This window comes from Carassius carassius, chromosome 6, assembly GCF_963082965.1.
Source record: "Carassius carassius chromosome 6, fCarCar2.1, whole genome shotgun sequence".
In the NCBI taxonomy this organism is placed as follows: domain Eukaryota; kingdom Metazoa; phylum Chordata; class Actinopteri; order Cypriniformes; family Cyprinidae; genus Carassius; species Carassius carassius.
The window spans coordinates 537221-563698 of record NC_081760.1 but is presented as its reverse complement, the minus strand read 5'-3'; the positions used below and the strand labels follow the sequence as shown (position 1 = coordinate 563698).

The following is a 26478-nucleotide window of genomic DNA, read 5'->3' as shown; positions in this document are numbered from 1 at the left end:
GGCCCCTGATGAGCTATTTTATAATAATAATAATACAATAATAAAGTATTTTGTATTAAACTTGGTGAGACCAAGTGAAATTTTTGAAAACATTAAAATATCTTTGAACGTGAATGTTAGGTTAGTTAATAAAACAGATTCATGTTAGAGCTATCATTAAGTCTTGCGAATATACTTTAAAAAGTAGAACTGCATTTTAACTTTAATTTGCAAAGAGGCTCGTTTTTCCTTTTCTGTGAGGTCAAAGTCTCTTTATATATCAAGAACAAATAATAAACAAACAGGAATGTGAATATGAGCAATATGAATTTTATTTGAATTTTAGTGTCAAATGCTGGACCTGCTGCTTGACAAAAAAAATTGTTATGGCTTTGAAAAATTGTTTCATGACAAACATAGAAAGAGCAAGCACATGTACAGAAGCCCTGTTGGTTAAATTAGTCCCTTCCTTCCATTATACTAGAATCAAAAGTGTTGATTGAAACGGGGCTGATTTACTGAAACTCAAAAAGACTATTTAATCTACATTCAGCTGCACTGACACAACTTAACCAGTTTTCCCAGTCATCAATCAAGTACAAAACTTCTATCTGCTATAAGAACGAGAGATTGTGGTGTCAATTTGTGTTTTTCCGAGAGGTGACGATGCTCTCTCCTCCATTCTTTGGCTCCAGGAACAGATCAGAAGTAGATTGATTAGGACATAAATCAGGAAGATCAAACTGCAGAAGAGTCTGTGTTTGTGAACCAGGCAGAACCGTGTCAGTGTGTACATGTGTGATGATTCTATACGCAGTTAAAAGATAAACATGCAATAAAAATGAAAACAAACAGACTTGACCCCATCAAATGTTGTATTTCGGCCCGAGAGTTTGACTAAGCACTTCATTTGAATATAGCACAATTTATTTAATAACCTTCTTTTAGCCCTCATATTTTATGCATTACATTGCAAAAAAGAAAAAAAAAAGCATTGAGAGAGCACAGTGAACACTAACAAGTGAACACCTGTGAACATCAACAACCAAAAACAACTGAAGCTGAAAACATAAAGCACTGTTAATCCCTCAACCCAAACTGTGTTTCATGGCCACTGGAAGCTGCTGATTTCTTTCCTTCGCCACAGCGCTCACGCTGCATGCAGAAACTCACAAACAAAGCCTGTAACAGAAGAGAGAACAGCTGTAGCTCTTCTGCATGACGATCCTGTTTTCTCGGAGGATGAGAGATGAAGACAGTCAGAACTGATTCCTGGTGCTTCTAGCTCTTCACCAGCCCTCCGTCGCCTTCACTCACAAAGCGCTTGCGCCCCCTGTTGACCACAAGAGTACAGCGGTTATACCCCGCTAGTGCTAACAGGAATCACCCTAAAGAGAGATCATCCTCTAGTCTGTGTGACCTCTGACCTGGTTGGACAGGAGTCTCTCAGCTGCTTGGTGATGACCTGCTCCTGGTGACAGAGGTCCACGAAGGTCTCCATAATGGATTGTGCATGAGGCACATCCAGACTGATCTCCGGCAGCTCGTCGTAGACACGCTGGAAGCCCTGTGTACAACACGCAAACCCTCACTTTAGTCACTTTTGACACTTTTAAAAATCGTACAGTACGAAACTTCATGACTTTCATGCAGTTAGTTACATGAATACATGATAATTTAATAATTTAACTATTTTGTCACTCAAGCCATTTCATATTTAATCTGGTTAAATTATGTACCGAATGATTTGGGATTCAGTTACTGATTTGAAAGCCACAGTTATGAGGAGATCGCTTTAAAACCTGACCATTAAAATATGGGAGATTAAGAAATGAATGAATAAATAAATCAGATCTCATGGTCTTTGATGATATGCTTCTCTCTTAACACTGATGAAATTATCTGAATCGCTGAGGCACAAACCCTGTTCATCTGGTCCAGAGTGATGAGGCCAGTTTGCCAGAAGACCTTGAGCAGTTTGACCATCATCTGCAAGGCTGTGTCACCGGTGGACTCCAGAACCATCACCACAGCCTACACCAACCACAAACCAACATTCATTTCTTGGTTATACACATTTGACAGTAAAGCAGAGTTGGAGTTGGGAAGCCTCAGTGACCTCATAGACCAGCTCGTGATGAAAGTGTGGCACTTCTAGATCTCGCAGACAGCGCTCGGCCTCGGAGAGCTCACCGGACACCAGGTACTCCTTCAGCAGCAGGTTCATCTGGGAAACAAACAGCAGCACCACATCACCATCACAAATCACTGTTTGTGGACTGGAAACTTTGCACACTGCAAACACTCAGCCGTCAATCGAAGGAATGATAAAGTCCTGAATGTGCTGATTGAGAGAGCGTTGTACCTCTTTGATGAGATGTTTGACAGGCCTCTGGCCTCCACCGACTCCCCACACATTATCCAGCCGCATGATCTCTCTCTTCATGGAGAGGAGAACTGATGCTCGGTCCAGCGCAGCTCTGACCGTCAGGAGCGCACGAACACATCCACAGAGAGAGAGACAGAAACACAACTCAACTACATTAACTGCATGCACCAAGAGATGCTACTTCTACAAATTCAGGGCAAATTCTGCCACTTCTGGAGCTGATGGAAACGTGCCAATGTGACTCTCGCTCACCTGGCGTGATCACAATCTACTTTGCCTTTGTAGCAGTCGAGGAAGCTCATGGGTATAGCGTGGTCAGCAATGGCTCGGGCAATAAACTGACCGAGCATCTGAGGAGAGGAAAGGATGCGGGTAATATGGAGAATGCATGTGTGTTAAATGATTTTAATGCACGACGTGAAGACAAAGAACCACCCGATGCGATTAAAATCATTTAACACACAGCTAGCCGTGCATCATCACATTTATACCATGCTCGTTTACATGTAAGGAATTAGCTTCTGCTCATCAAGCCTGCATTTATTTGATTGGAGAGATTTCTGCTGTACCTGTGGGGCGTCCGGTGTGTCCAGGATCAGGTCGGGCAGCTCTTTGAGCATCTTGTCGAAGGCACGAGACATGTCACTCTCCGAGAGCACCTTTCCAGACAGGTCTGAGAGCAGACGGGACGTGAGCTCCCTGTGGCTGGCCTTGCCTTCCAGGGACAGAGACACAGCCAGAGACGAGAACTCAAACTTGTGATGGCCCAGGTTCAGCTCTTTGAGCAGCATCTACCAGAACAAATGATTGAAGGTTTAGTCTCAGCATCTTCTCCTGTACCTCACACGGATCAGCTGCCGCTCACCTCAACCTCTTTAGTGTCTCCGTGCTCGAAGTACTCCTGTACGATGGGGTTGATGGTCTTCTCCAGCTCCCTCTCGTCCAGCTCTGGCACTACTGTGGCATACACCGTGTCTCCCTGATCAACAAACAAGGAGAAATGCATGTACTGTACATGAGAGAAAATAAGGAGACATACTGAGAGATGAAGGGAATTGATCTGTTGTGTATCTGTACAACGAGTAACATCACTTCAGTATTCAAACAGCAGCTCAAATCTGACGCGGATCATCTCAAAAATAAAAGCCCTGTCATCGTTTACTCACCCACAGCAAACATCAAACCTCGGTCACGATGACTTGATGCAGGACTCAATATTGACATGTCACTGTATTTGACTTGGCTCTTTATTTACACATGCATGTGCATGTTTATAACTTTTATACTTTTATTTCCTGATTTAATTAGATTTCATAGAGAGCTGGTTTCAAACACACACATACTAACAGGAAGTAAGAGCGAACTAAATCCACATATGAGTGTATCCCATCATGCATCATGTTTTGGAAAACAATCGTGAGCCTTTTTGCTGAGATCTCACGAGATGTCGCGGAAACCTTTACAGTGCCAAGTTAAATAATAGTAATTGGATATTTGGGGAAGCTAATTTCTGCCGCTGAATAAAAACGAAACAGGTAAAACGCGACTTTTTATCTCACAATAATTTTTTTTTTCTTGCAATTGTGAGTTTACATCTCACAGTTCTTTAGTTTTTTTTTCTCAGAAATGTGTGATAGAAAAAGTCAGAAATGTGGGATAATTATTTTTTTTTTATAAAAGATGCAACTGTAAGAAGACAGTCTCTCAGAACTGGACTTTATTTCTTGCAATCAGAATTGTGCGGAAAAGTCAGAATTGTGAGAAAAAGTCAAACATTTTGAAAAGTCAGAATTGCAGGAAAAAAAGTCAGAATTGCGGAAAAAAAAAGTCAGAATTGCGGAAAAAAAAAGTCAGAATTGTGTCAAAAATTTTGAAAAATCAATTGTGAGAAAAAGGCAGAATTGTGAGAAAAGTCACAAATTTTGAAGTAAGAATTGCGAGAAAAAAGTCAGAATTGCGAGAAAAAGTCAAACATTTTGAAAAGTCAATTGCGAGAAAAAAAAGTCAAAATTGCGAGAAAAAAAAGTCAGAATTGTGAGAAAGTCAAACATTTTGAAGTCAGAATTGCGAGAGAAAAAAAGTCAGAATTGTGAGAAAAAAAAGTCAGAATTGTGAGAAAAAGTCAAACATTTTGAAGTCAGAATTGCGAGAAAAAAAGTCAGAATTGTGAGTCAAAAATTTAGAAAAATCAATTGTGAGAAAAAAGGCAGAATTGTCAGAAAAGTCACAAATTTTGAAGTCAGAATTGCGAGAAAAAGTCAAACTAGCGAGAAAAAGTAAGAATTGCGAGAAAGTCAGAATTATAAAAAACAGTAAGAATTGCGAGAAAAAAAAGTCAGAATTGCGGAAAAAAAATAGTCAGAATTGCGAGAAAAAAAGTCAGAATTGTGTCAAATATTTTGAAAAATCAATTGTGAGAAAAAAGGCAGAATTGTCAGAAAAGTCACAAATTTTGAAGTCAGAATTGCGAGAAAAAAGAAATTGTGAGAAAAAGTCAAACTAGCGAGAAAAAGTAAGAATTGCGAGAAAGTCAGAATTATAAAAAACAGTAAGAATTGCGAGAAAAAAAAGTCAGAATTGCGGAAAAAAAATAGTCAGAATTGCGAGAAAAAAAGTCAGAATTGTGAGTCAAAAATTTAGAAAAATCAATTGTGAGAAAAAAGGCAGAATTGTCACAAAAGTCACAAATTTTGAAGTCAGAATTGCGAGAAAAAAGAAATTGTGAGAAAAAGTCAAAATAGCGAGAAAAAGTAAGAATTGCGAGAAAGTCAGAATTATCAAAAAAGTAAGAATTGCGAGAAAAAAAAGTCAGAATTGCGAGAAAAAAAGTCAGAATTGTGAGAAAGTCAAACATTTTGAAAAGTCAGAATTGCCAGAGGAAAAAAGTCAGAATTGTGAGAAAAAAAGTCAGAATTGCCAGAGAAAAAAAGTCAGAATTGTGAGAAAAAAAGTCAGAATTGCGAGAAAAAAAGTCAGAATTGTGAGAGTCAAACATTTTGAAAAGTCAGAATTGTGAGAAAAAAAGTCAGAATTGCGAGAAAAAAGTCAGAATTGTGAGAAAGTCAAACATTTTGAAAAGTCAGAATTGCCAGAGAAAAAAAGTCAGAATTGTGAGAAAAAAAGTCAGAATTGCGAAAAAAAAAGTCAGAATTGCGAAAAAAAAAGTCAGAATTGTGAGAAAAAGTCAAACATTTTGAAAAGTCAGAATTGCGAGAAAAAAAGTCAGAATTGCGAGTCAAAAATTTTGAAAAATCAATTGTGAGAAAAAAGGCAGAATTGTCAGAAAAGTCACAAATTTTGAAGTCAGAATTGCGAGAAAAGAAATTGTGAGAAAAAGTCAAACTAGCGAGAACAAGTAAGAATTGCGAGAAAGTCAGATTTATAAAAACAGTAAGAATTGCGAGAAAAAAAAAGTCAGAATTGCGATAAAAAATGTTGAGAAAGCCAAATTGTGAAGTCAATTGTGAGAAAAAAGGCAAAATAGCGAGAAAAAATTAATAGCAAGAAAAGTCAGAATTGCGAGAAAAAAAGGCCGAGTTATTTAAAGGAGTCATGACCCACAATTTTCCCTTTTCCACGAGAATCAATGTATGTTATGATTGCCTAACGATTATACACTGGCCGGGAAGCCGATATTTAAAAGTGAAGCGTTTGTTTACCTCAGGGTTTGTAAAATAGCCCACGTGCACGCGCACTCAAATATGAGATTTTGATTTCTTCCCCGTCTTGACGTCAAGACGCGGCAGGATATACCATATATGGACACCGCAGCAGGAAGCTCGCCCTTTCCCTCTCCCCCTCATATTCAGTCGAGAAAGACGCTGGAGTAGTGCACACGTGAGTTGCTCTGTGGTTGACTGCCAGAATCAACATGTAAATGTGTTTACTCTACCAAGAACGGACCTAGCTATCAGAGACCAGTGGATTAAATTCATTTTTAATGACGCGGTTCCTTCAACCCTTCCACTGGTTTATCGTTACGTGTTTGTGCTAAACATTGTACGCCGAAATCCTTCACAAATTTGGGGCAATATCAGGCGAAGTTGGCATCGAAGCTCGGGAAAAGCGCCATTCCAACAAAATTGCCTGCAATTGAAATGGTAAGACTGTGTTTTTATTGCTCTACTGTGTGTAACAAACAGCATCTAACTGCTAATGCGCTATTGTATGCTATTGCGTCTGTCACTAGACAAATAAACGAAAGACTGGAGGTGAAGTAATTATTTATGTTCCCTGTAAACGGACTGCAAAAACTGACTTTTGACTGCATTATGATTTCTTAATTCAGAATATGATCAAGATTGCGTAGGTTGATGTGTTTGGGGAATTTGCCAGTTAATAGTAACATTTAAAGCCCCTTTAAATGACTCGAAAAAAGATTTGTTCATTTTGATGAACGAGCTTGAACAAGAGAGTCTGGTGTTGCCAGATTGGGTGTTTTTTCCGCTACATATTAAGGCCGGTTTACGGTGGGTTTTAGGTGGGTTTTCGCCTGGAAGGCTTTATAGAAATCTGGCATCCTACTGAACGAAGTTAAACTGAGAGAGCGTGACGTTCACAGACACCAGAACGAACGACTTCACAGTAACGTTCATCAGGCAGTAATGCGGTACGTTCAGTTCAAAACATGAACGAGTTCATGAATTATCGTTTAATGAACGCGTCCAGGCACAACTCTGGCGGGAGTATTAGCTTCGAGGTATGGGGAATGGCTGCTAACGTACTTTGCAAAAAACAAATGACTGAGATCATCATGAATTCGGTTATTGTTTATTTATTGCCTAACGCTTACATGAGGCCCCGTCTAGTTTGTGTGTGTGTGTGTGTGTGCTCACGTCTTATATTTGTGTGTGTGTGCTGTGCTCACGTCTCATATGAGTAACTTTATGTGCGTAGATAGTTCATATACATGTATGTGTGACTAGTACTTAGTATATATGCAAGCGTGTTTCATATGTGTGCGTGAATGAAGTTTGATTTAAGGCCTAAACGGCGCCTCATACTTATACACTGGCCGGGAAGCCGGTCGCGTTCATTCACAACTTGCGCCATGATGTCAGTTTGTAATGATATGCTAAAGCGTTACCTGCGTTGTCAACCCCCCTCCTTCCTGCAACCAATCAACGTGCCCCTCATTTGCATTATTATAATGACCATCCACGACAGCCAAAATATCGCATCAGATCTCGCGAGACAATAATGCCTACAGAGATAAGGGTCTGAGGAGCTCTGTGTTTATTTTTTTTCCACTTTTCTTTTTTAGAAGGGCTTGAAAGACTATAATACAGCAGTAGGTATCCAAGGTAATACGAGGGTATGACTCCTTTAAAAAAAAAGTCAGAATAGCGAGAAAAAAAAAACAGAATTGTCAGTGAAAAGTCAGTTGTCAGAAAAAAGTCTGATTTGCGAGAAAAAAAAGTCTGAATTACCTTTATTTTTATTCAGTGTCTTCCATGTGATTCAGTGGCTTCCATGGATATTACGTGTAATTGGGTAGGAAAACAAAGTGCTGCACATTTTACTGGTGCAAAGAGGAGTTGTCCGTTCGAGTAATGTAAAGCTCTTCTTGAAGACTTGGGCCGAACCCAGGAAATACGTCCTGCATGAAGACGAGTGCTGGAGTGTGACTGCATCTACTCAAGCCTCCGCAGGTGTGCTCTTACCTGTGCAGATTCATCATAGTTAGGGTCATCAGTGTCCGGTTCCTCCAGCTCGTACACCATCCCCGCTGCGCCCCACACACCTTTACCTCCCGCTCCACCTGTTCACAACAACCAGTGAAGAAACGTCAGAAGAGGAGCTCGTTACATCTGTTACTGTCATGCATCCATTAGAGAAAGAGTACAGTCGTACAATACATCATGATGATATCACATCACACAAATAGCTGGAGGTACTCTCACCTTTTTTGGGCAGTCCTCTGCCTTTTCCGGTCCGTGACTTTCGGTCATTGACAGCAGCTTTGGCCTTAGGGCTGTGTGGATCGGTCGACGGCTCTCCTGACACCGAGTCTGAGAGAGAGTCTCGGGTGGAATCACGGGACGATGACTTACGCAGATGCCGCTTAGCCTTGGCTTTCAGCCGGGCCTCGTGCAGCGCCTTTTCCTGAGGAGTCCAGTTCCCATTCACCTCCAGCTCATTCAGATCATCGCTGTCCTCCTCGTCCTGCTTCTGCTCGAGCGAGAACACACCTGCGCCAGCACACAGACGGTTAAAGAACGGCCTGATCACACTGACCAGTCTGAGCTTCTTCCTCTGGATTTTCATCTTGGTTTTCAATGCAAAAGTCAAGAGGCATTACTTGAGATGCTGACATATGATGAGTCTTTCTGAGAAACCAATCCCAGATAAGGTTACTTAATGAACAAACCAAGGAAAAATATCTGATAAAACCACGTTAATTCAATCCACATTTGTTGTACTTGTTTTAAGAACTTGCATAATTTTTGTGAATTCATGTCTTCATTTTGCATCTTCTCCAGTAAATGCATCTTGATTTAAGAATGTTTAGATACTTGCATCTAAAAGATATTTGTGACCCTGGAGCAAAACAAAAAACAGTCATTAGTGTACTTTTTTTTTAAATTTTGATATATGCATCATCTGGAAAAAGAATAAATCATCTTTCCATTGATGTATGGTTTATTACGATCGAACAATATTTGTTTGAGATAAAACTATTTGATAATCTGGAATCTGAGGGAGCAAAAAAATTTAATATTGAGAAAATCATCTTTAAAGTTGTTCAAATGAAGTTCTTAGCAATGCATATTACTAATCAAAAATGAAGTTTTGATTATTAAGTTATGTTTTGAACTAAACATTCACACTCTTGATACTTCAAATGGCATTTCTAAAATGCATCGTTCAGTCAGTTATCCCTCAGGTTTGGTTTGGTTATGGGGAAATGTTTGCCTTTCCTGCACACGTGCTCAGCTCTCATGTGATAAACCCTGAAAAACAGTGTTCTAGTTTTCAGCCCTAAAGCATCTTAATTCAAGATATTCAAGCTTTTTCACCGCCCTGAGTCTTTCCAAACCCGTCTAATGGATCCCTAAAGAAGAATATTTTTCGGCAGTTTCACTGGATTACACAAAAGCATGAGTAATAAAGAGATGCAGGGGGCAGCAGAAAAAAAAGCAACAACCCTATGTTGATTTCTTTTAGTTTTGAGCAGAGAACGGGGGTGTGGTAGGTGTGTTTAACCAGCGGTTTAACCGTCAATAACAAAGAACATTGCCTTGATAAGAGGAAAAAAAAAAAGTCTTATCTGTTTGGGTCAACTATGGCTTATTCACCATTAGACCCGCTTTACAACAACACATACAGTCTGTGTGCAGATGTGCCTATGGATTGCACTATGACTGAATTAAAAATACAGAGATCCACAGTTAGACCGGTATTCATATGCCATCTCATTTGTCTACTGCATGCTAAACAGAGCGACACATGTGACATTAAATGCATGTGATGGAGATAAACAAATTAAACCTCAGCAATCAGAAGGAAGTTATAAAGTAGATATCAAAAAGCAATCACTAATTCCTTTTTTGTGCATGAGCTATAATAAGTTTTTTTTCATGCAAGTAATAAATCAATATCTTCCCTAAATGTATGGAAAAAGTGCATGTGTGTTAGACAAGCGTGCCATGTGGTGACACCTGATCTGTTACTACTATATTTACTATTGCTATTATTACTACTACGAGGGGTATCATTTTACATATATGTGAATACGCAAGTGATAATTACATTTACTGTTTGCTGCAAATATGTAGGGGATTATGGAATCAGAGGGAATGAATAAATAATTCACTTCATTCACGTGAGTGCATTTATTTATTGACTCTGGCGACATTTTTTTTAATATTAAAAAACACTGAGCTATGACTGAATGAGAACACAATCATAAAAATGATCTCTCTTGTATCTCTATGTATGTGTGTAAAGTAATTGTGTCTCTAGTATGGGTGTAAATTAATTGTTTATTTCTGACAAAAGTTTAAAAACATCAAGTGACAAAAGAAATCTGTAGTTGCATTCGTCAAAGATTTCTGACATTTTCCACATTTTAATTTTTACACAATTACTTTTAGTTTTTGATTATTTGTATAGATATTTTCCAATATTATGATACTTATAATAAAAACAGACATAATCAAGTCGGTCGGTTATATGATTCATATGCTAAAGTCAGATAGTCATCAGATAAGAGCAACTCACTGAAGCAAAGTTCTGTGTGCAATCAAAAACTCCAGACAGGTCAATAAACAGTCAATAACAGCATTTTCATGGACTTTGTGTAAGAGATTCTTGGGCATAGCAGCCAAAATAAGATAATTCATATCTGTATTCAAATCTGTTTATTAGTCATGCTCTTGAGTGGTTCAGATCATTTCTTTCTATAAGGACCTTTTTCAGTCCAAATCTACTCCAATGATTTGTGGAGTTCCCCAAGGTTCGATTCTTGGTCCAATCCTGTTTTAAAGACGTTATTTCTCTCTCTTATATATATATATATATATATATATATATATATATATATATATATGTGTGTGTGTGTGTGTGTGTGCAGCTGTGCATGCATGATATATGTAAAGCCTGAAGCTGATATATCACTGTGTTTCTGGTTTTCTGTATTGTACATGCATGCTCTTGTTTATTTTTCATCATCCCTGTGGAAATTAATATGTTTGTATATGTATGTATTCGAGGTATATCACTGAACTGGATCTCTGAACTCATGCAATCCTTAAAGAAAATCACGAGGAACGTCTACAAAACACTCATACTTAAACTCACGTGGCAATAAAAGAAAAAAACTAACATCCGGGTATCTCAGAAAGGGGGCGTAGTGTTAAATATAGTTCCGCTACAAAAGACGCTTAATGATTTTATTGCATACTAGATTAAATATACAAACGTGTGATTAGAAAATATACATATTTAAATGACACGACCAGTCACTGAATATTACTTTGCTCATGAACCAATTTTGCAGCACTAAACACGTTGATTCCTATCTTTTGGTTCCAAGTTGTAGAGTTCACATAACTAAAGAGTTAATTTGTGTAAAATCTAAGAAAATAAAAGTGTATTTAACCGCTTTATTTGTACAGAAAGAAGGGGAAATAGAACTACGACGAAAAAAATTACAAATTTTGCATTAAAGTTTCATCGTGTCGTTATGAGCTCAAATTAACATCCAGTGAAACCCTGGATTTGATGCAGTAATGCACCGCTGATTTTAATCCGAGTTTACACCATAGAGGCAATAAACGAGCCTCTCTGCCCGAGCACATGGTGCAACACGACTGTAACTAAAGGCCGTGTCGACTGTCATCTTTATTTATATAGCCCTTTAAACGAATAGGCATGTGAAAACGACTCGGTAAACACCAGCTATGCATGAATTATCCAAATGCAAACTGAATGCATTAATGTACAGTTTTTAGGACCGTCAGAGTTTACTGTTCGTACCATCGTTTTGAGGGCCAGTGCTCCATGCTTCAATCTCAGTCGCCATTACTCGCTTGTTTACGGTCCTCCTAAAGCCTGCAGATCACGAAAACAAGTAAGTTTAGTAACCTCATTAGGATCAAACGTGCAAAATCATGTGCTTTACATTACCAACACACTCCCACGGTGTTTGCCATTTGACCGTGTTATGTACGTATTGAAGTTTAGCCTCACCTTAAACCGAAGGCTCGCTTGTCACTTAAAATCTAGCAGTAAGGTTGCTGGTAATGTAAACAGTCCTTGAGGAAAATGAGAAGATCTGTCAAAAATATCTTCTTTGATTATTAGAGGTCAACACAAATATAGTTTGCATCGGCAGTGCACGTTGCAGGAAAGTAGAAATACCACGGACAGTCAGTGTTTTCAACTTCAGACAGCTCACAGCACGCCTCATGAATATTCATGAGCTTTCGCCCAGTAAAAACGTGGAATGTTCAGCAGAGGACGAATGAGCGAGGCGTAAGCCTCATGAATATTAATCATGCTGTTTGACTGCGTCGACGATTTAAAGCAGCGTCTGCGTCGCAAAATTAATATTCATGAGAGAATCACTTGCCGTGATGTTTGATTGGTAGTTTGGCAATCTGAACTGGGATTGGTGGATATAGGGGCGGGATTAAAACAGTTTGTCCAATCACACAGCAAAAGACAAACTAGGAGGAGTTTGACGAGTTTGTTACTTTGGTAAACACATTCTGAAAATACCAATGTGTGGTATATTAAATTACTTACTTAAATAGCTTAAAACTTGACATATTAGGCCATAATGTGATTTAGTTTGAATTAATTTAAATAACTCCAATTCAATTTTTGCTTTATTAGCATGACAATTGTTACAATGTATTGCCAAAGCATATAGTGTTTACATTTAGAACAGATGTAGAACACACACACATATATATATATATATATATATATCGTGCATGTATATACATTTAATAAGTAGAATCAACATTTTAGTATTCCATGAACAATTTCAAATTGAATGTGGTGTGTGTGTGTGTGTGTGTGTGTATCATATCAGGACACAACTCTGTATAATGACATGGGTATGACACAGGTATTACAAGGAGAGGGAGACTTATGAGGACATAACCCATGTCCCCATTTTTCAAAACGCTTATAAATCATACAGAATGAGTTTTTTGGAGAAAGTAAAAATGCAGAAAGTTTCCTGTGAGGGTTAGGGTTGGGTGTAGGGTTGGTGTAGGGCCATAGAATATACAGTTTGTACAGTATAAAAACCATTACACCTATGGGATGAACCCACTTTACACATAAACAAACGCGCGCGTGTGTGTGTGTGTGTGTGTCACTGATCTGTTGACTCCTCCCACGTTTCTGACAGACATCATGTATCTTGCTGCCCCTGAGCGCCAGCAGACGTCGCTGTGACATCATAATAAAAGTGTTTCCGGTATAACTCCTCCTGATTCCTGCAGACGTCACATCACTCATGTTTGGTGCAATTGAGGTAGAGATGTTTTCATTAAGTGTGTATGTTTTTATTTGTTTGAAATAAGACAATAGAATATTATAGAGTAATGAAACCTAATAGATTAAGCCGCCAGTCTCTTAACTGGCCCAGAATTGTTACATTATTGATACATTGTTTAATTCTGCATCTGTAATAGTTAATATAATGATATCTGTTTTACCACTCAGTTCTTTTGCTGAACATAATAACATGAGTCAACCAATAATGAGTTTGTATGAAAGGCAGTTTTTAAACATTTCTCTTTAAAATACCTTGCATGTTGTAAATCATAGTTTGCATCGTTTCTTTATAATACACTTGGAGGAAGTGGAAACCTTTGATTGGCCTGGTTTCTGCAGAAATTAGTTATAGCAACAGAAATACCACGAATACAATGAAGTGTTTTGATGTCTTTATTGAACACACTGTGTAAACATTCAGTGCATGGTGGAAAAAGTGTGTGAGGTCAAAGTAGGCTAATGACTTCTCCAAAAGTGTTAGGCCGAGCACGAGAAGCATTATGTGAAGCACAAAATAGATCTCAGAGCGTCCTGCAAGACCTGCAGAAATCTCTGGAACATGATAATATCTGGTTTACAACATAAAAACACTAAACAAGAACAGTGTTCAGTGAGAGGACACCCCATAGCCGTCCCAAAAAAATCCCACAAATATCAAATCCTCATCCCATCTGTGAAGTATGGTTAGAAGGCCACTATGGTTTGGGATAATCAGTGATATAAACACTTTTTATGTATACTAGGAGGCTCTCATGTCCAACAGGGTTTGGGGGATGACCCGGAGCACAGGATAATAACATAAAGACTTCATCAACTGAATATAATGACTGATGTTACGACCCTGTCTAGGGTAAGACTGCAACATGAACCGAAATCCGCAATCAAAGATCCTTTGTACATTTATTTACAGAAGCACAGAGTAAAAGCACAACTTCAGGGGTGGGCAAAGGCCAAAACAACAAACAAACACCAAGTAAGCTCCTAACAGAAAATACTCAATTTCCTAACAAAAGAAAAACTAAATAAAAATACAATATGCTACCCTAACTCCCCATCTAATGAAAAACAGGAGAAAACAATATTTGCAAAAGAAAATGGCACTCTCCCCCTACAGCTTCAAAGTGTAGAAAAGAGTATTTACAAAACTTTACAAAATATACAAAATGGAAAACCTTATCACCTCAAAATCCACACTGCACACAATAAGCAGATCACCAGGCAACTAAGAGCATCAACACTCTGTAGCAAACACACAACAGCACATGTAGAATGAAACAACAGGAAATCACAAGATGAGCAGAGCTCCCTCCTCCGGCACAGCAGATCCTTCTATTGCTGCTCCTTCGTCCCATTTGCACCAATCAGATCTGGAGATCACTTTTTGTAGGATCCAATCCTGTGAAAGAGAGAGAACGAGGGGACCAGCAAAGCAACACACACACACACACACACACACACACACTATATCTCAAGACATAACACTGAAGTCAAGACCCCAACTAGACATCCGTCATAGCCGTATATTTAGGTACTTTCAGAAAATCTGACATGTCCAGACCAACATTTGAGAAGTTTTCCCTCATGGAGCTCAGAGGAGTATTTCTTGTAGTGAAAAAAAGAAAAACCCCAAAATTCTGTTCATGCATTCTTGCATACAAACAGTACAGATATGACTCATGTGCATATATCTTGTAGTTCAACAAAAAATGAAAATGCTATTTTGTAACAACATTACCAAAAACCTAAATTTTTGGGGACATCCTCATTTGTAAAACTGGTGTAAAAATAAAGTAAACAAAAAAAAATGTAAATTGTAAAAATGCAGAAAGTTTTCTATGAGAGTTAGGGTTGGGTGTATGCTAAAAAGTGCATAATGTTTTATATATGTATATATATACACACACACACACACACACACACTGTTTTTATTAATAACAACTATTTATTTTGCCTGTAATTATATTAGTAACAGTGGTAGATTTTTATTTTGTGATCACATTCACTGGAACAAAGGCTGTTCAGAGCGTATGGTGATGTGGACCCCTGCGGGGCCGGATAGATGTTCTCAATAGCATCTTCAGGGAACTCTATGCTATCTAACAATACTCATATTAACCAGCCAGACTTGACCTCTTGACATGGAGTGAGATATTAAATTAATACAAATAAGTGGATTAATTTGTTTGCTTTCTAAATGCATAGTAAATCACATAAAGCTGTTTAAAGATAATTTTTCATTAAACCAATAATTCTCATACTTTATGTGTGCGCTCCTCTTTCTTCCCTTCTGTGTTTTCTCCTCTTCCCTCTCTCCGTCTCCTCGGCTGAGCTCAGAATCTCGAGCAGAATGTAGGTCAGCAGTCGACTCACCGATTAGAAACAGCTGTGTTTTTGTCCACAGAGTGAGCGGAGGTCAGCCATTTCTACTTTCTGTCTCATTCTTTTTCTAACTTTCCCCCGTCTCTCAGTTCCCAGTCTACAAGAGTAATGTTTACAATCCCTTTTCTCTGATTTATGATCATGATAACACCCCAGCTCTTTCTACACTAAACACATATGTTGTTAGAAGGAGTAGGCCGGTTAAACCAAAATGAAACATCTCTCATTATATGTTCAACTTCATGTCATTCCATTTACTGAGAACCACAGAAGATGACATGTTTCTAGTAGGCATATAGCTCTTTTAAAATCTTTAATCATTTTTGGGTGAACTGAACTTTTAATGACAAAAACATAATAATAATAAGTTAACATGCTTGTTTTGCTGGCTTATGTTAACAACCCTTAGAATTTTTTTTTTTTTGTGGCATGCAAACTTAAACGTTTGGTTTTGAACACTTGTTTTTCAAATTCTGCTGAATTGTTAACAAGAACACAAAGTTCTTGCAAGAAAAAAAAAATAAAAATCCAGAATGACGTGATGGCTATCATCATCGGCAGCAAACGCTTTTATAATATTTATACCTCTCATGGAATTACATTATAGCTATTTCCAGTTATTGCAAATAATTAAGAAAAAAATATATATTTTTGTATTTTTTCTATATAAAAACACACAAAACATTTTTATATTTTACATTTACAAAATCAGAATTTTTTTTAAAAATAATTACAAAATATATATTTTTAATTGAACTGGTCTTTTATTAAGTTTTTTATTAAAATAATTAAGTTAACATACTCCTGCTAACTTATGTTAACATTGAGAAATGTATATATATATATATATATATTTGTGACATGGAACTTTGTTTTAAACACTTGTTTTTCAAATTTCTCACAAGAAAGAATTTTTTTTGCAGCATTTAAAACATTTATACCTGTCATGGAATTACATTATAGCAATAAAGTTTCCAGCTATTGCAAATAATTTTGATTTTCTTTTGTTTTATACCCCCAAGGTTGGGAAGTCGTGGCCTAATGGTTAGAGAATCGGACTCCCAATCGAAAGGTTGTGAGTTCGAGTCCCGGGCCGGCAGGAATTGTGGGTGGGGGGAGTGCATGTACAGTTCTCTCTCCACCTTCAATACCACGACTTAGGTGCCCTTGAGCAAGGCATCGAACCCCCAACTGCTCCCCGGGCGCCGCAGCATAAATGGCTGCCCACTGCTCCGGGTGTGTGCTCACAGTGTGTGTGTGTGTTCACTGCTCTGTGTGTGTGCATTTCGGATGGGTTAAATGCAGAGCACAAATTCTGAGTATGGGTCACCATACTTGGCTGAATGTCACTTCACAATATCAATAAACACGCAAAATATATATGTTTTTACACTTACAAAATAAGAAAAATGTATTTAAATATTTTAAATTATTTATAAATTCTTGTTTTGAAGTTCTAAAAAGTAGCCACTTTGAAAAGAAGAGTGCAGAAGGATGACCATAGTGTCACAGCCGACCACGCCCTGGACTTCTGCTCTATCAAACTTTAATGGTGTCATTTAATGATAATTATGAACTAATTAACACCTTGCTTTGTAAACGTCAATAAGCGAGTTGCAGAAGTATTTTAATGTGATTGTAGCTCAGTAAACGATCAGAAACCTGACTCTCAAGAACATTTCCCTTTGCTGACTTCTTCCAGAGGCAACTTTGGCAGTCATTAGTTCAGCATACGGGCTTACAGGAAGACACGCCCAGCATCCCCGCCGTCCAATCAGCAGCTCGTATAGTGTTCGTCAGCCCAATGAGCGCTTCAGGGGTTGAGTCACACGCACTGTTGCTAGGGCATGGCTGCAACATTGTTACTATCACTGACTAACCAATCATGTGACTTTTCACAATGTGTCAACATCTTTCCTGTGAACTCTCTTTGAAATCTTTGATTGGATACAAATGTTTCCAGGTCCCGCCTTTAATACTTTTTTGTTGTTGTGTGATTGGACGAAGAAGCCATCGCTCGCTCTCAGCCTTTAGTTTATGTGCAGTCTGCTCTGCATTCATTTTTGAGAGTCTCTACGACTCAGAGCAGAGCTGTTCATGTCGAGCTTTTTTGTTTATTTGTTAATTTAGTTTCCTCCCTTTGTTTTGCTCCTTTTGTTAAACAGTGCACCTTACGTTTTTTTTTTTTTTTAATTATTATTATTTTAATTTCTGTATATAGCCTACACCAGGATGGAACTGAATTCTCTTCTTCTTCTTCTTGAGGCAGCAGAGTATTTGGAAAGAAGAGACAGAGGTATATATCCTAATGATGTTTGTGTGGTCAAAGTCTTTTATATATATATATATATAGTTGTTGTTGCACTAGTTCTAAACCTCCCAGCTGAACAAGTGCATTTAATCCAAGCCCAAAAGGACGATGGCATCATAGTTATTGAGTCTATAAATATTCAATAATCAGAGATCTCTGGCTTACGTGCATGTCTTTCGTCCTATCCTCTGATAAAAACTGACTTCGTTTCATTTTCCGGGTGTTTGCATGCTTTACAGTAAGCTGATAGAAGCATAACAGGTCAAATATGAAAACACATCAAGTGCATAACTTTCTAATATTCAATTTGCGTTGACGTCTGTATTTAATGCTGGTTTTGTTCACTCTCTCGCCAGAAGCTGAACACGGTTACGCGTCTGTTTTACCCTTCGACAATGACTTTTCCGGAAAGAAAACGAAATCCTCTTCCATTTCCAGAAAAGCCAACAACAACAGGTAAATGTAGTACAATGGCACTGCTAATTCAAGCATTCAAAAGATGTTTATTTTTAATGCAATCGCCATTTTTGTTGTTGGAGCTGGCTGTGTATAAGTATTGCCACGCGTACAGCGTTAACTCTCTGCTGCTTTCTCTCTTCCACTTCTGTCATCTCTTCAGCGCAGTCACTGTCACGTAGAAGCACCACACTTCTCATTGACCGACAACTTTTTGTTGTTTAGAGACGACTGCAACGACTGGTAGATTTTAAGCATTTATCACATAGGCCCGTGGTGAAGTGGCTTGGAAACTTGGATGAAAATACGCTAGAATGTTATATTTCAAGACTAAAGCTTGCATGCATACAATTTGTCAAACTTTTTTTTTTTGTTATTCATGCATTATTGCATACAAACGGTAAATATACAATAAATGTGCCATAAAATTGCCACACTTTAACTTATCGTTGACTTTAACAAATGCAGGCATTAATGTGACACATGTACATGTCATGTCATAGACAGTAGGTGTGGTCTAACTCTCACTGTTGGGTGTGGTGTGAATAGATGCAAGTCAGCTGCTGGAGAGCATTGACCCCTGGATCTGTTTTGCTGCATTAGCCTCCTTTCCTTGCAATGTCAAAGCAAAACAGCAGGAGCCTCGTGTGCAGCCCTTCCCCCTCGTATGCATTGAAAGTACTGAAAAAATGAAACCTATGGAATTAGGGCTTTCCAGGAAAGCTGTGATATTTTTCTTTTACTTATTTTATTATTATAATTATTTATTTTACCAAAACTTACTTTGGAATACTATTTGAGAATTGCTTTCCAAATTTCATTTCACAATCTGCTGACATTGTGGACTGACACTAAAAATTCTGCACGAGCCTCAGATACTAACATTGTGCCTGTATTTTAATCCTGTACTTATAACTATCATGTGCGGCAATTTCATCATGCATTATAAGGGAAACATGACATCTTTATTTTTGCAATCCTGAATGATGATGCTAGTGGTGCAGAAACTGCATGCTGCAGCTTTGGCATACAACAAACAACAACTGATGCAGTGACCCACATATTCTGTTTTTATCTTGCATGCATTACAGTCCTTCGGTTTTGTGTGTTTTTGTTTGGAGGAAATGTAATTGCCCCAGCGTGCACGCCAGCATTCATACCCTGGACTAAAATAGAAATTTGTTGTAGCATGCTGAATTTCCTCTGCGTCGTTGAGTGTTTATTGTGCTTTACTTACACTGATATCAAACTAGTAGACACAGTGAGGCAATGCAAACCATTGTGTTTTATGTGCAATCTTGAATTCAGTGCTGCAACAGCCAGGGAGCATACATTCATTTATTCATGCATTCGTTTCAATTGAAAATGCATAATTTTTGACATTGCACATTTTAGGGTTCAGCGATAATTTGTTGAATAAAGTGCCTTTATTGCATTGTTTTACTGTAAAACATTTTATTTATTTATTTTGGAGTGTCTTGTCTTTACATTATATTAGGAATTGTTTTTACCCAGAAAGCACATTAATAGATATGTTTTTTATAATATTGTTACATTATTTTAATTAACTAAAGTAATGTTATTAAATTATTCTAAATATATATTTTTTTCCATGAACATAGCCTTTGATGCTGATATGGCATAACATGATGAATGTTTATATGAATCACCATCAATTAATTAATTATATTATAGATTATAAAAGCATCACTGTTGTTGGCAGATGTTCGTTGTTCACTCTTGCCCCTTTTATTTATATTTTAATAAAGAGTGTATTTTTATTTTTTTAGTACTTTTAAAGTAAAGAGTCAGTGTTCTTCTTTCTGATTTATTATTATTATTATTATTATTAGCTGAACTCATCTATGTGTTTGTTTATTTCCTGTTCAGGTCATCACACAATGAGCTGGAAAAACACAGGTAAGAATATTCCTGATATACCCGACATTTATCTTTGAGAGGGCTTTAAGGTCGAGCGTGTTTTCATGTGTGAGATTTGTTTCCCTCGTTGCTGATATCTTGGGAGTTTGCTCGTCACATGCTTGAGTTTGAGGAATTGATTACTTCTCCTCTTTGAGAAATATGTTCAGTCATGTCCTTCCTCAGAATGGACCATTAGGAAAAACAGGAAAACCATACAAGCAGGTTTATGACACACTTTTGAAAAGACGAATAGATATACAAAGGAGAAAACAATGTCATGAAGTTTTCTGGAGCATTATATTTTTAGTTAATGCTTTTAAGTCGTAATTAATCAAAGGTACGAGAGGCCATGCTATACAGTGAATACAGTCATACTGTGGCGGGATATTGTTGTTTGAAGGATGCACAGCCTTATTGGTTTGAAAGGTTTTATAATTTATGTTTGTGCATGACACTGAACACTGAGGTTTGTCTGCCTTATTAACCTTTTAAATTAAACCAAGAACAGACATTGAACACTAAATCCAAATAACTACACCTGAATTGAAAATTATGACAATTCTTCACAGAGAAAAGAGAAAATGATTATGTTTGGCATAATAATAATAATAATGATAATAATACATTTCATTTATAAAGTGCACTCTAGGACACTTTACAAAATAATAAAATAGTGCATAAAATACAGAAGTGCACTCAAAGCACCTCAATCAGAGCGAGCATTCAAACAATTAATATATAGCATGACATAACAGAAGGAGAAAACCAGTCCGATATGAAAACTAAAATAATTCTAAAAGCTCTATTACATGCACACACACGCGCGCGCACGCACACACACTCACACGTGCACGCACGCACGTAAACGCTTATGCACGCACACGCACGCAAACACACGCGCATGCACACACATGCGCATGCACGCACACACACACACACACACAAAGTACAGAACCATACTAGAATATAAATTATACTGTACATTTATCATTAATGTTAGTTCATAGTTCTTTAACCAATAATAACAGATGCAATTTTCACATTTAAAAAATGTATTATTATTATTTTAATCAATACACAGCATAAAAGCATCTTTATGCCAGATGGAAACCCATTTCAGAGGCTCCATGCTGAGAGGATCTCTAGTCATATCCATTGTGTTTGGATTTTATTTGATTTTTTCTGGTGTTTTTGGCTTTTTATTTCAAGCATTCAATAACAACATTTGCCACTCAAGTAAAAGCGTGTTAGAATCCCCTTTGTCCGGAGTTACTGCTATCAGAGATCTTCTTCAATTTCTTTTCAAAGATTCTCCAGCTTTATCAAGGTGCATGGGGATTGTTTTGTGAACAGCTGCAGTGTTATTATACAGATGTTCGGTTGGATTGAGATCTGTAGGTCCACTTGGACATATTTAACCTTTCTAGTTTCAAGTCAGTCCAGCTTTGTTTTGTCCTGCCTTTGCTGTGTACTCTGGGTTATCAAAACTATAAAGTATATTCCAAGTTACAGTGGCCTTCCTCAATTGTTGGCACCCATTATGAATTTCAAAGAAATTATGCACATAATAATTCCAGTATGTTCCCACATGAGAGAGGACTTTACTGAGCACGGACTGCAGTGCTGCTTTGCCAAGTGCATGTTTTAATAAGTGCTTTCTGTGTCAAGAGAGACCCACAGTAAAAGGAGATTTTGAGAGCTTCAGTGATTATTCTGTGATTGGAGCATTCTATTGCTCTGTCTGCTTTCGGTGTGCAGTTTATTAACAGTTAATAAACTCCTTATTTGCTGCTTATTAATAATAGTTTGTAGGTAGTTGTTAAGTTTAGGTATGGGGTTTAGGATTAAGGGGTCTAAAATATGCTCATGCAGAATAAGGCTTTTAATGAGTACTAATAAACAGCCATATTATGCAAGTAATATGCATGCTAATAAGTAGTTAGTTAATAGCGAGAATTGGTCCTTAAAATAAAGTGTTACCACGTTTTCTTTATTAACCATCTGGTTAAAATTCTGTTTTGAGAGTTCACACTTACATATAATCAGATTGAGCAGAAACTATGCATATTTTCTTCTGAAACACAAGCTGTGCTCTGATTGGTTAGCTGGCCCAGTGCGTTTGTGTTCTGGAAATGACACGCCCCTTACCTTAAACGTGTGTTTCATCTGTGCATATTAATGATGGTGTCAGTTTTGCCCGATTTAGACCCTGAGAGCGTTTATGAACAAGAGGATCGTGCAGAACGTCTGCGAACACACACAAATAAAGAGCTTTTGGAAACGGCATCTTATTGCCACGATGACAACACACTCTTCTTCTTAGTCTTCTGTAGTGCAGCTCAACCGGACCACACCCTTGGGCGGAGATTATTTAAATGAGTGACTTCACAATATGCCGAAAGAGCCGCTTAGTGTGAAATCAGTGTCGTTTTTATGCTCAGATAGCAACATTACACACTAACTAAAGCTCCTCTTACATGCAGCTGCAATCACGATCTCATTAATCTAGTTAATCTTAGTCACGACTGCACAGCATCAGACCTGCAAGCTTTGTGTCGGCAGCCCACAGCATCCTGAATCAGAAGATCTAAATTGATCCCAGGCTGATTCTTCACTGCAGCCTGTTCTTTATTTGCAGACGTGCCAAACTTCGCTTGTACCTGGAGCAGCTGAAACGGCTCGTGCCTTTGGGTCCTGATAGCTCCCGTCACACCACACTGAGCCTGCTCAAACGAGCCAAAATGCACATCAAGGTACGAACAAATCAGCATCTTTCTGTGTCAGAGCAGCTCGAAGCAGTTACAGTCAGAGAGGAAGTTCATCAGGGACTGTCTACAGGAAGCTTATGCCACTCTCAGATGACTCCACAGATACTGACATGATGTACTCCGGCTTAAAACTATAGGCTTTTGGTCATTGAAATCTGTGTTTATTTAAATTAAGATTCATGTTAATATTTTTGGGTGGTATGAAGAAAACGTGTTTGGGTGATACTGTTGTCCCCGTTAAACGAATGAAATTCTGTGTAAAGACTTACATTGTTAGAAAAGATTTCTACATGGACTAAATGCTGTTCATTTTTAACTTCTTATTCATCAAAGAATCCTGAAAAAGTATCACAGGCTCCAAAAACATCTGTTTCCAACATTGATAATAAATCAGCATATTAGAATAATTTCTGAAGGATCTTGTGAAATGCTGAAAATTCAGCTTTGATCACAGGAATAAATTAAATGTCAGAGTATATTAGAATAGAAAGCCGTTATTTGAAACTAATAATATTTCACAATATTACAGTTTTTTTTCTATAGCCTTTTTTTAATCCAATAGTTAATCAAAAAACATTAAAGATCTTACTGATCCCAAACTTTTGAACGGCAGGGTTTATTAAAGCTTACCAGGAACAGTTTGTTTCCCAACATTCTTTAAAATATCTTTTGTGTTCAGCGGAAGAAACAAACTCAAATGAAGGATGAGCAAATGATGACAGGACTTACATTTTAAGTTGAATTATCCCAAGATCTTTTAAAAGATAATACTGATTCAGTTTTGTGCATTAACATGTTTTGAAGCTTACACCCAATGACATCTTGAGCGTCATTTAACTTTTGGAAAGAACTAGAGTTTTCTTTATCACAGTCCCTGATTCATTTATCTCTGAACACAGGGAAGTGTTACGCCGCTGGTTTCTTTTCTGTTAGTTAGTGTTTCAGCACAGCTGTCGGGTTTCCTGCATGCTGCAAAGATCTGTCTGTTTGTCAATGTGACCGTTTGCCTTTTCCAGCTCAGAAGGAACAACTCTTGCACGCTCACGCTGACTGTTAGATGACGCAGGTCATGAAGTGTGGCGTCTGTGGTTTGATCAGTGGAACATGTGCTCTGCAGAAGCTGGAGGAACAGGACAGGAAGGCTCTGAACACGAAGGAGCAGCTGCAGAGAGAACACCGCTACCTCAAACGGCGTCTGGAGCAGCTCTCTGTGCAGGGCTTGGAGCGCGTTCGCACTGACAGCATGGGCTCCACCATCTACACCGACTCTGAGCAAGGTACAGCACAGCTGACAGATCAACAGCTGAGAGGCGTTGTTCGGTACAAACGAGCTCTGAAGCAGAGCTGTTATAACGCAGCTGTAAACCACAGCTTCACGAGGCTCAGAGCTTTTATAAACCGGTTATTCCATACACCTAATAATGTTTCACAAAATAAAACGGTATTCTTCTGCCAAACAATGTCGTTCCTCAGAAACAGTTGTGGTTGTTACAAAGTGGTTGCCGAGCAACACACTGAAGTAAACAAAGGTGTGTGTTACTTTGTAGAACAACTTAGAACACGGCTCAGCCAATCAGAATCAAGGAGCAGATCTATCCACTTTATAAATCAGGTTTATAATAACACTGAATATTCCTTTATTGGTCAGATCACTGTTGATGAGTTTTAATTTCTGTGTGTGTGTGTACAGAAGTGGACGTGGACATCGAGGGGATGGAGTTCACAGCAGGTGAAGGTGAGAGTGTGCACAGTGTTAGTGATGGAGAAGACCACTACAGCCTGCAGAGCAGCTCGAGCGATGGAGGACACCATCCACACGCCTGCAGACTACAGGCTCACATCTGCTAGAGCAGTGTCACCTCCCCATCATACACATCAGCTGTCCTCACAGCTGGCAGGATGCACCTGGCTGATTTACACTCCTCGGGAAACTCGCAACTCTTGCTACGCTTTATATCAAACGCTCCCCAACACCACAAATACACAGACAAGCAGTATGTGGTTTAGAAAGAACATGTGGTGTGGTAATGCAGTTTTAACTCGTCTCTTCTGATGTCAGACAGCCTCTTAACTCCAAGGGAATTGGCTTGCTTATGTGATTTTACTGTGGACTTTTTGGCCGCGTTTACACTTGCACAAAATCAGATTTTTTTATAACCAACATCAGAATTCGTCACACATGTATAAACAAGAAAAACCATTTTATCGCCGCCGTTCTGATTTACGTGATCAGATTACTTTTTTCAAGTAACTAGTACATTACTTTTCAATTTACAAGAGATTTTTTCTATTTAAAACAAATAAAGAAGCTCAGCCAATGTGACATGAAGTAACACAAAAGTAACGCATGCATTACATTACATTCCATTAACTGTAACTAAGTAACACAATTAGTTACTTTCCCCAACTCTGCTTCATCTGAGCCATTCAGGAAGCTGTCCCATGATTTCATGAATAATGAAATAGGTTCTTTACTGAACTCTAAATTGTATTTTTGAACAGCAAAGTGATCATTATTCTAGTTTGAATGTAAATGCTGTGTCGTGTCTGATATGATTATAAAGAAAAGGGGAAAAAACATGTATGATCAAAAGATCAGATCAGTGCATTAATGTAAACGCAGCCACAAAACAAACAAAAAGTGCCTATGATACCCAAAATGCTATCTAGGTAGACAGCTCACTAGGTTTGTGAATCAGTTCATTTTGCATCATGGGTTTGAATCGGATTCGTGTGTGGTTCCTAAGAAAAGTGCAAGTTGTAGCATCATGCACACTAATAGACTCCGTGATAGACTAATGGAGCAGGAGCGAGAGGACAAAACTAAAGGGCACTTCTAGGAATCAGTGGATTCTATTTCAGCATTTACCTTGTGTAGAAGTCTTTATCTAAAACTATCAGTAGTAAATGATGTAGCAGTAAACTTGGAAAGCTGATGAACTGATTCTGGCCCAAGTCTGAAAGACGTGAGAAGATGAACAGAGCTGTTTTGTTTCAGTTGTGTGTATTACACTCAAACCGACAAGTTAAAACTGCATGACCGACTTTGCATGTAAAGTTACTGTCAGAAAATTATACTGATGCTTTTATTTCATTTCCCCGTAACTTACTCGCAATAATTCCTGAAGCCTTTATTCTTCAGCAGTATATATATGCAGTGCATTGTGCAATATTCCATGTATGAATGAAGAAGGTTTTTAATGCTGGGAATCCCAGCTCTTCTGAGACAGTCCCAGACCCAAATAAAAAGAAACAGA

At 38.0% G+C, this 26478-nt stretch overlaps 2 protein-coding genes across 3 annotated transcripts; one reads left to right on the top strand and one right to left on the bottom strand.

Moving 5' to 3' along the window:
- Nucleotides 1-289: 289 nt before the first annotated feature.
- On the bottom strand, nt 290-12277 carry LOC132142152 (programmed cell death protein 4-like). Of its 2 annotated transcripts, none has more exons than XM_059551797.1 (12): nt 12062-12277; nt 11849-11923; nt 8272-8559; nt 8032-8129; nt 3240-3347; nt 2938-3159; nt 2621-2718; nt 2345-2459; nt 2099-2206; nt 1903-2013; nt 1407-1546; nt 290-1312 (listed from the first exon to the last, which is right to left on the bottom strand). In XM_059551797.1, the coding sequence occupies exons 2-12, from the start codon at nt 11892-11894 to the stop codon at nt 1261-1263; spliced, it is 1386 nt and encodes a 461-aa protein (XP_059407780.1). In that variant the 5' UTR covers nt 11895-11923; nt 12062-12277; the 3' UTR covers nt 290-1260. The 2 variants fall into 2 exon arrangements, with proteins under 2 accessions (XP_059407780.1, XP_059407779.1); XM_059551796.1 differs by having other exon boundaries at nt 3234-3347; nt 12062-12276.
- Nucleotides 12278-17806: 5529 nt separating this feature from the next.
- LOC132142151 (max dimerization protein 4-like) lies at nt 17807-25299 on the top strand. The gene is made up of 6 exons (XM_059551795.1): nt 17807-18059; nt 18431-18530; nt 20421-20450; nt 23092-23206; nt 24339-24498; nt 24912-25299. The coding sequence occupies exons 1-6, from the start codon at nt 17996-17998 to the stop codon at nt 25067-25069; spliced, it is 627 nt and encodes a 208-aa protein (XP_059407778.1). The 5' UTR covers nt 17807-17995; the 3' UTR covers nt 25070-25299.
- The last annotated feature ends 1179 nt before the right edge of the window (nt 25300-26478 follow it).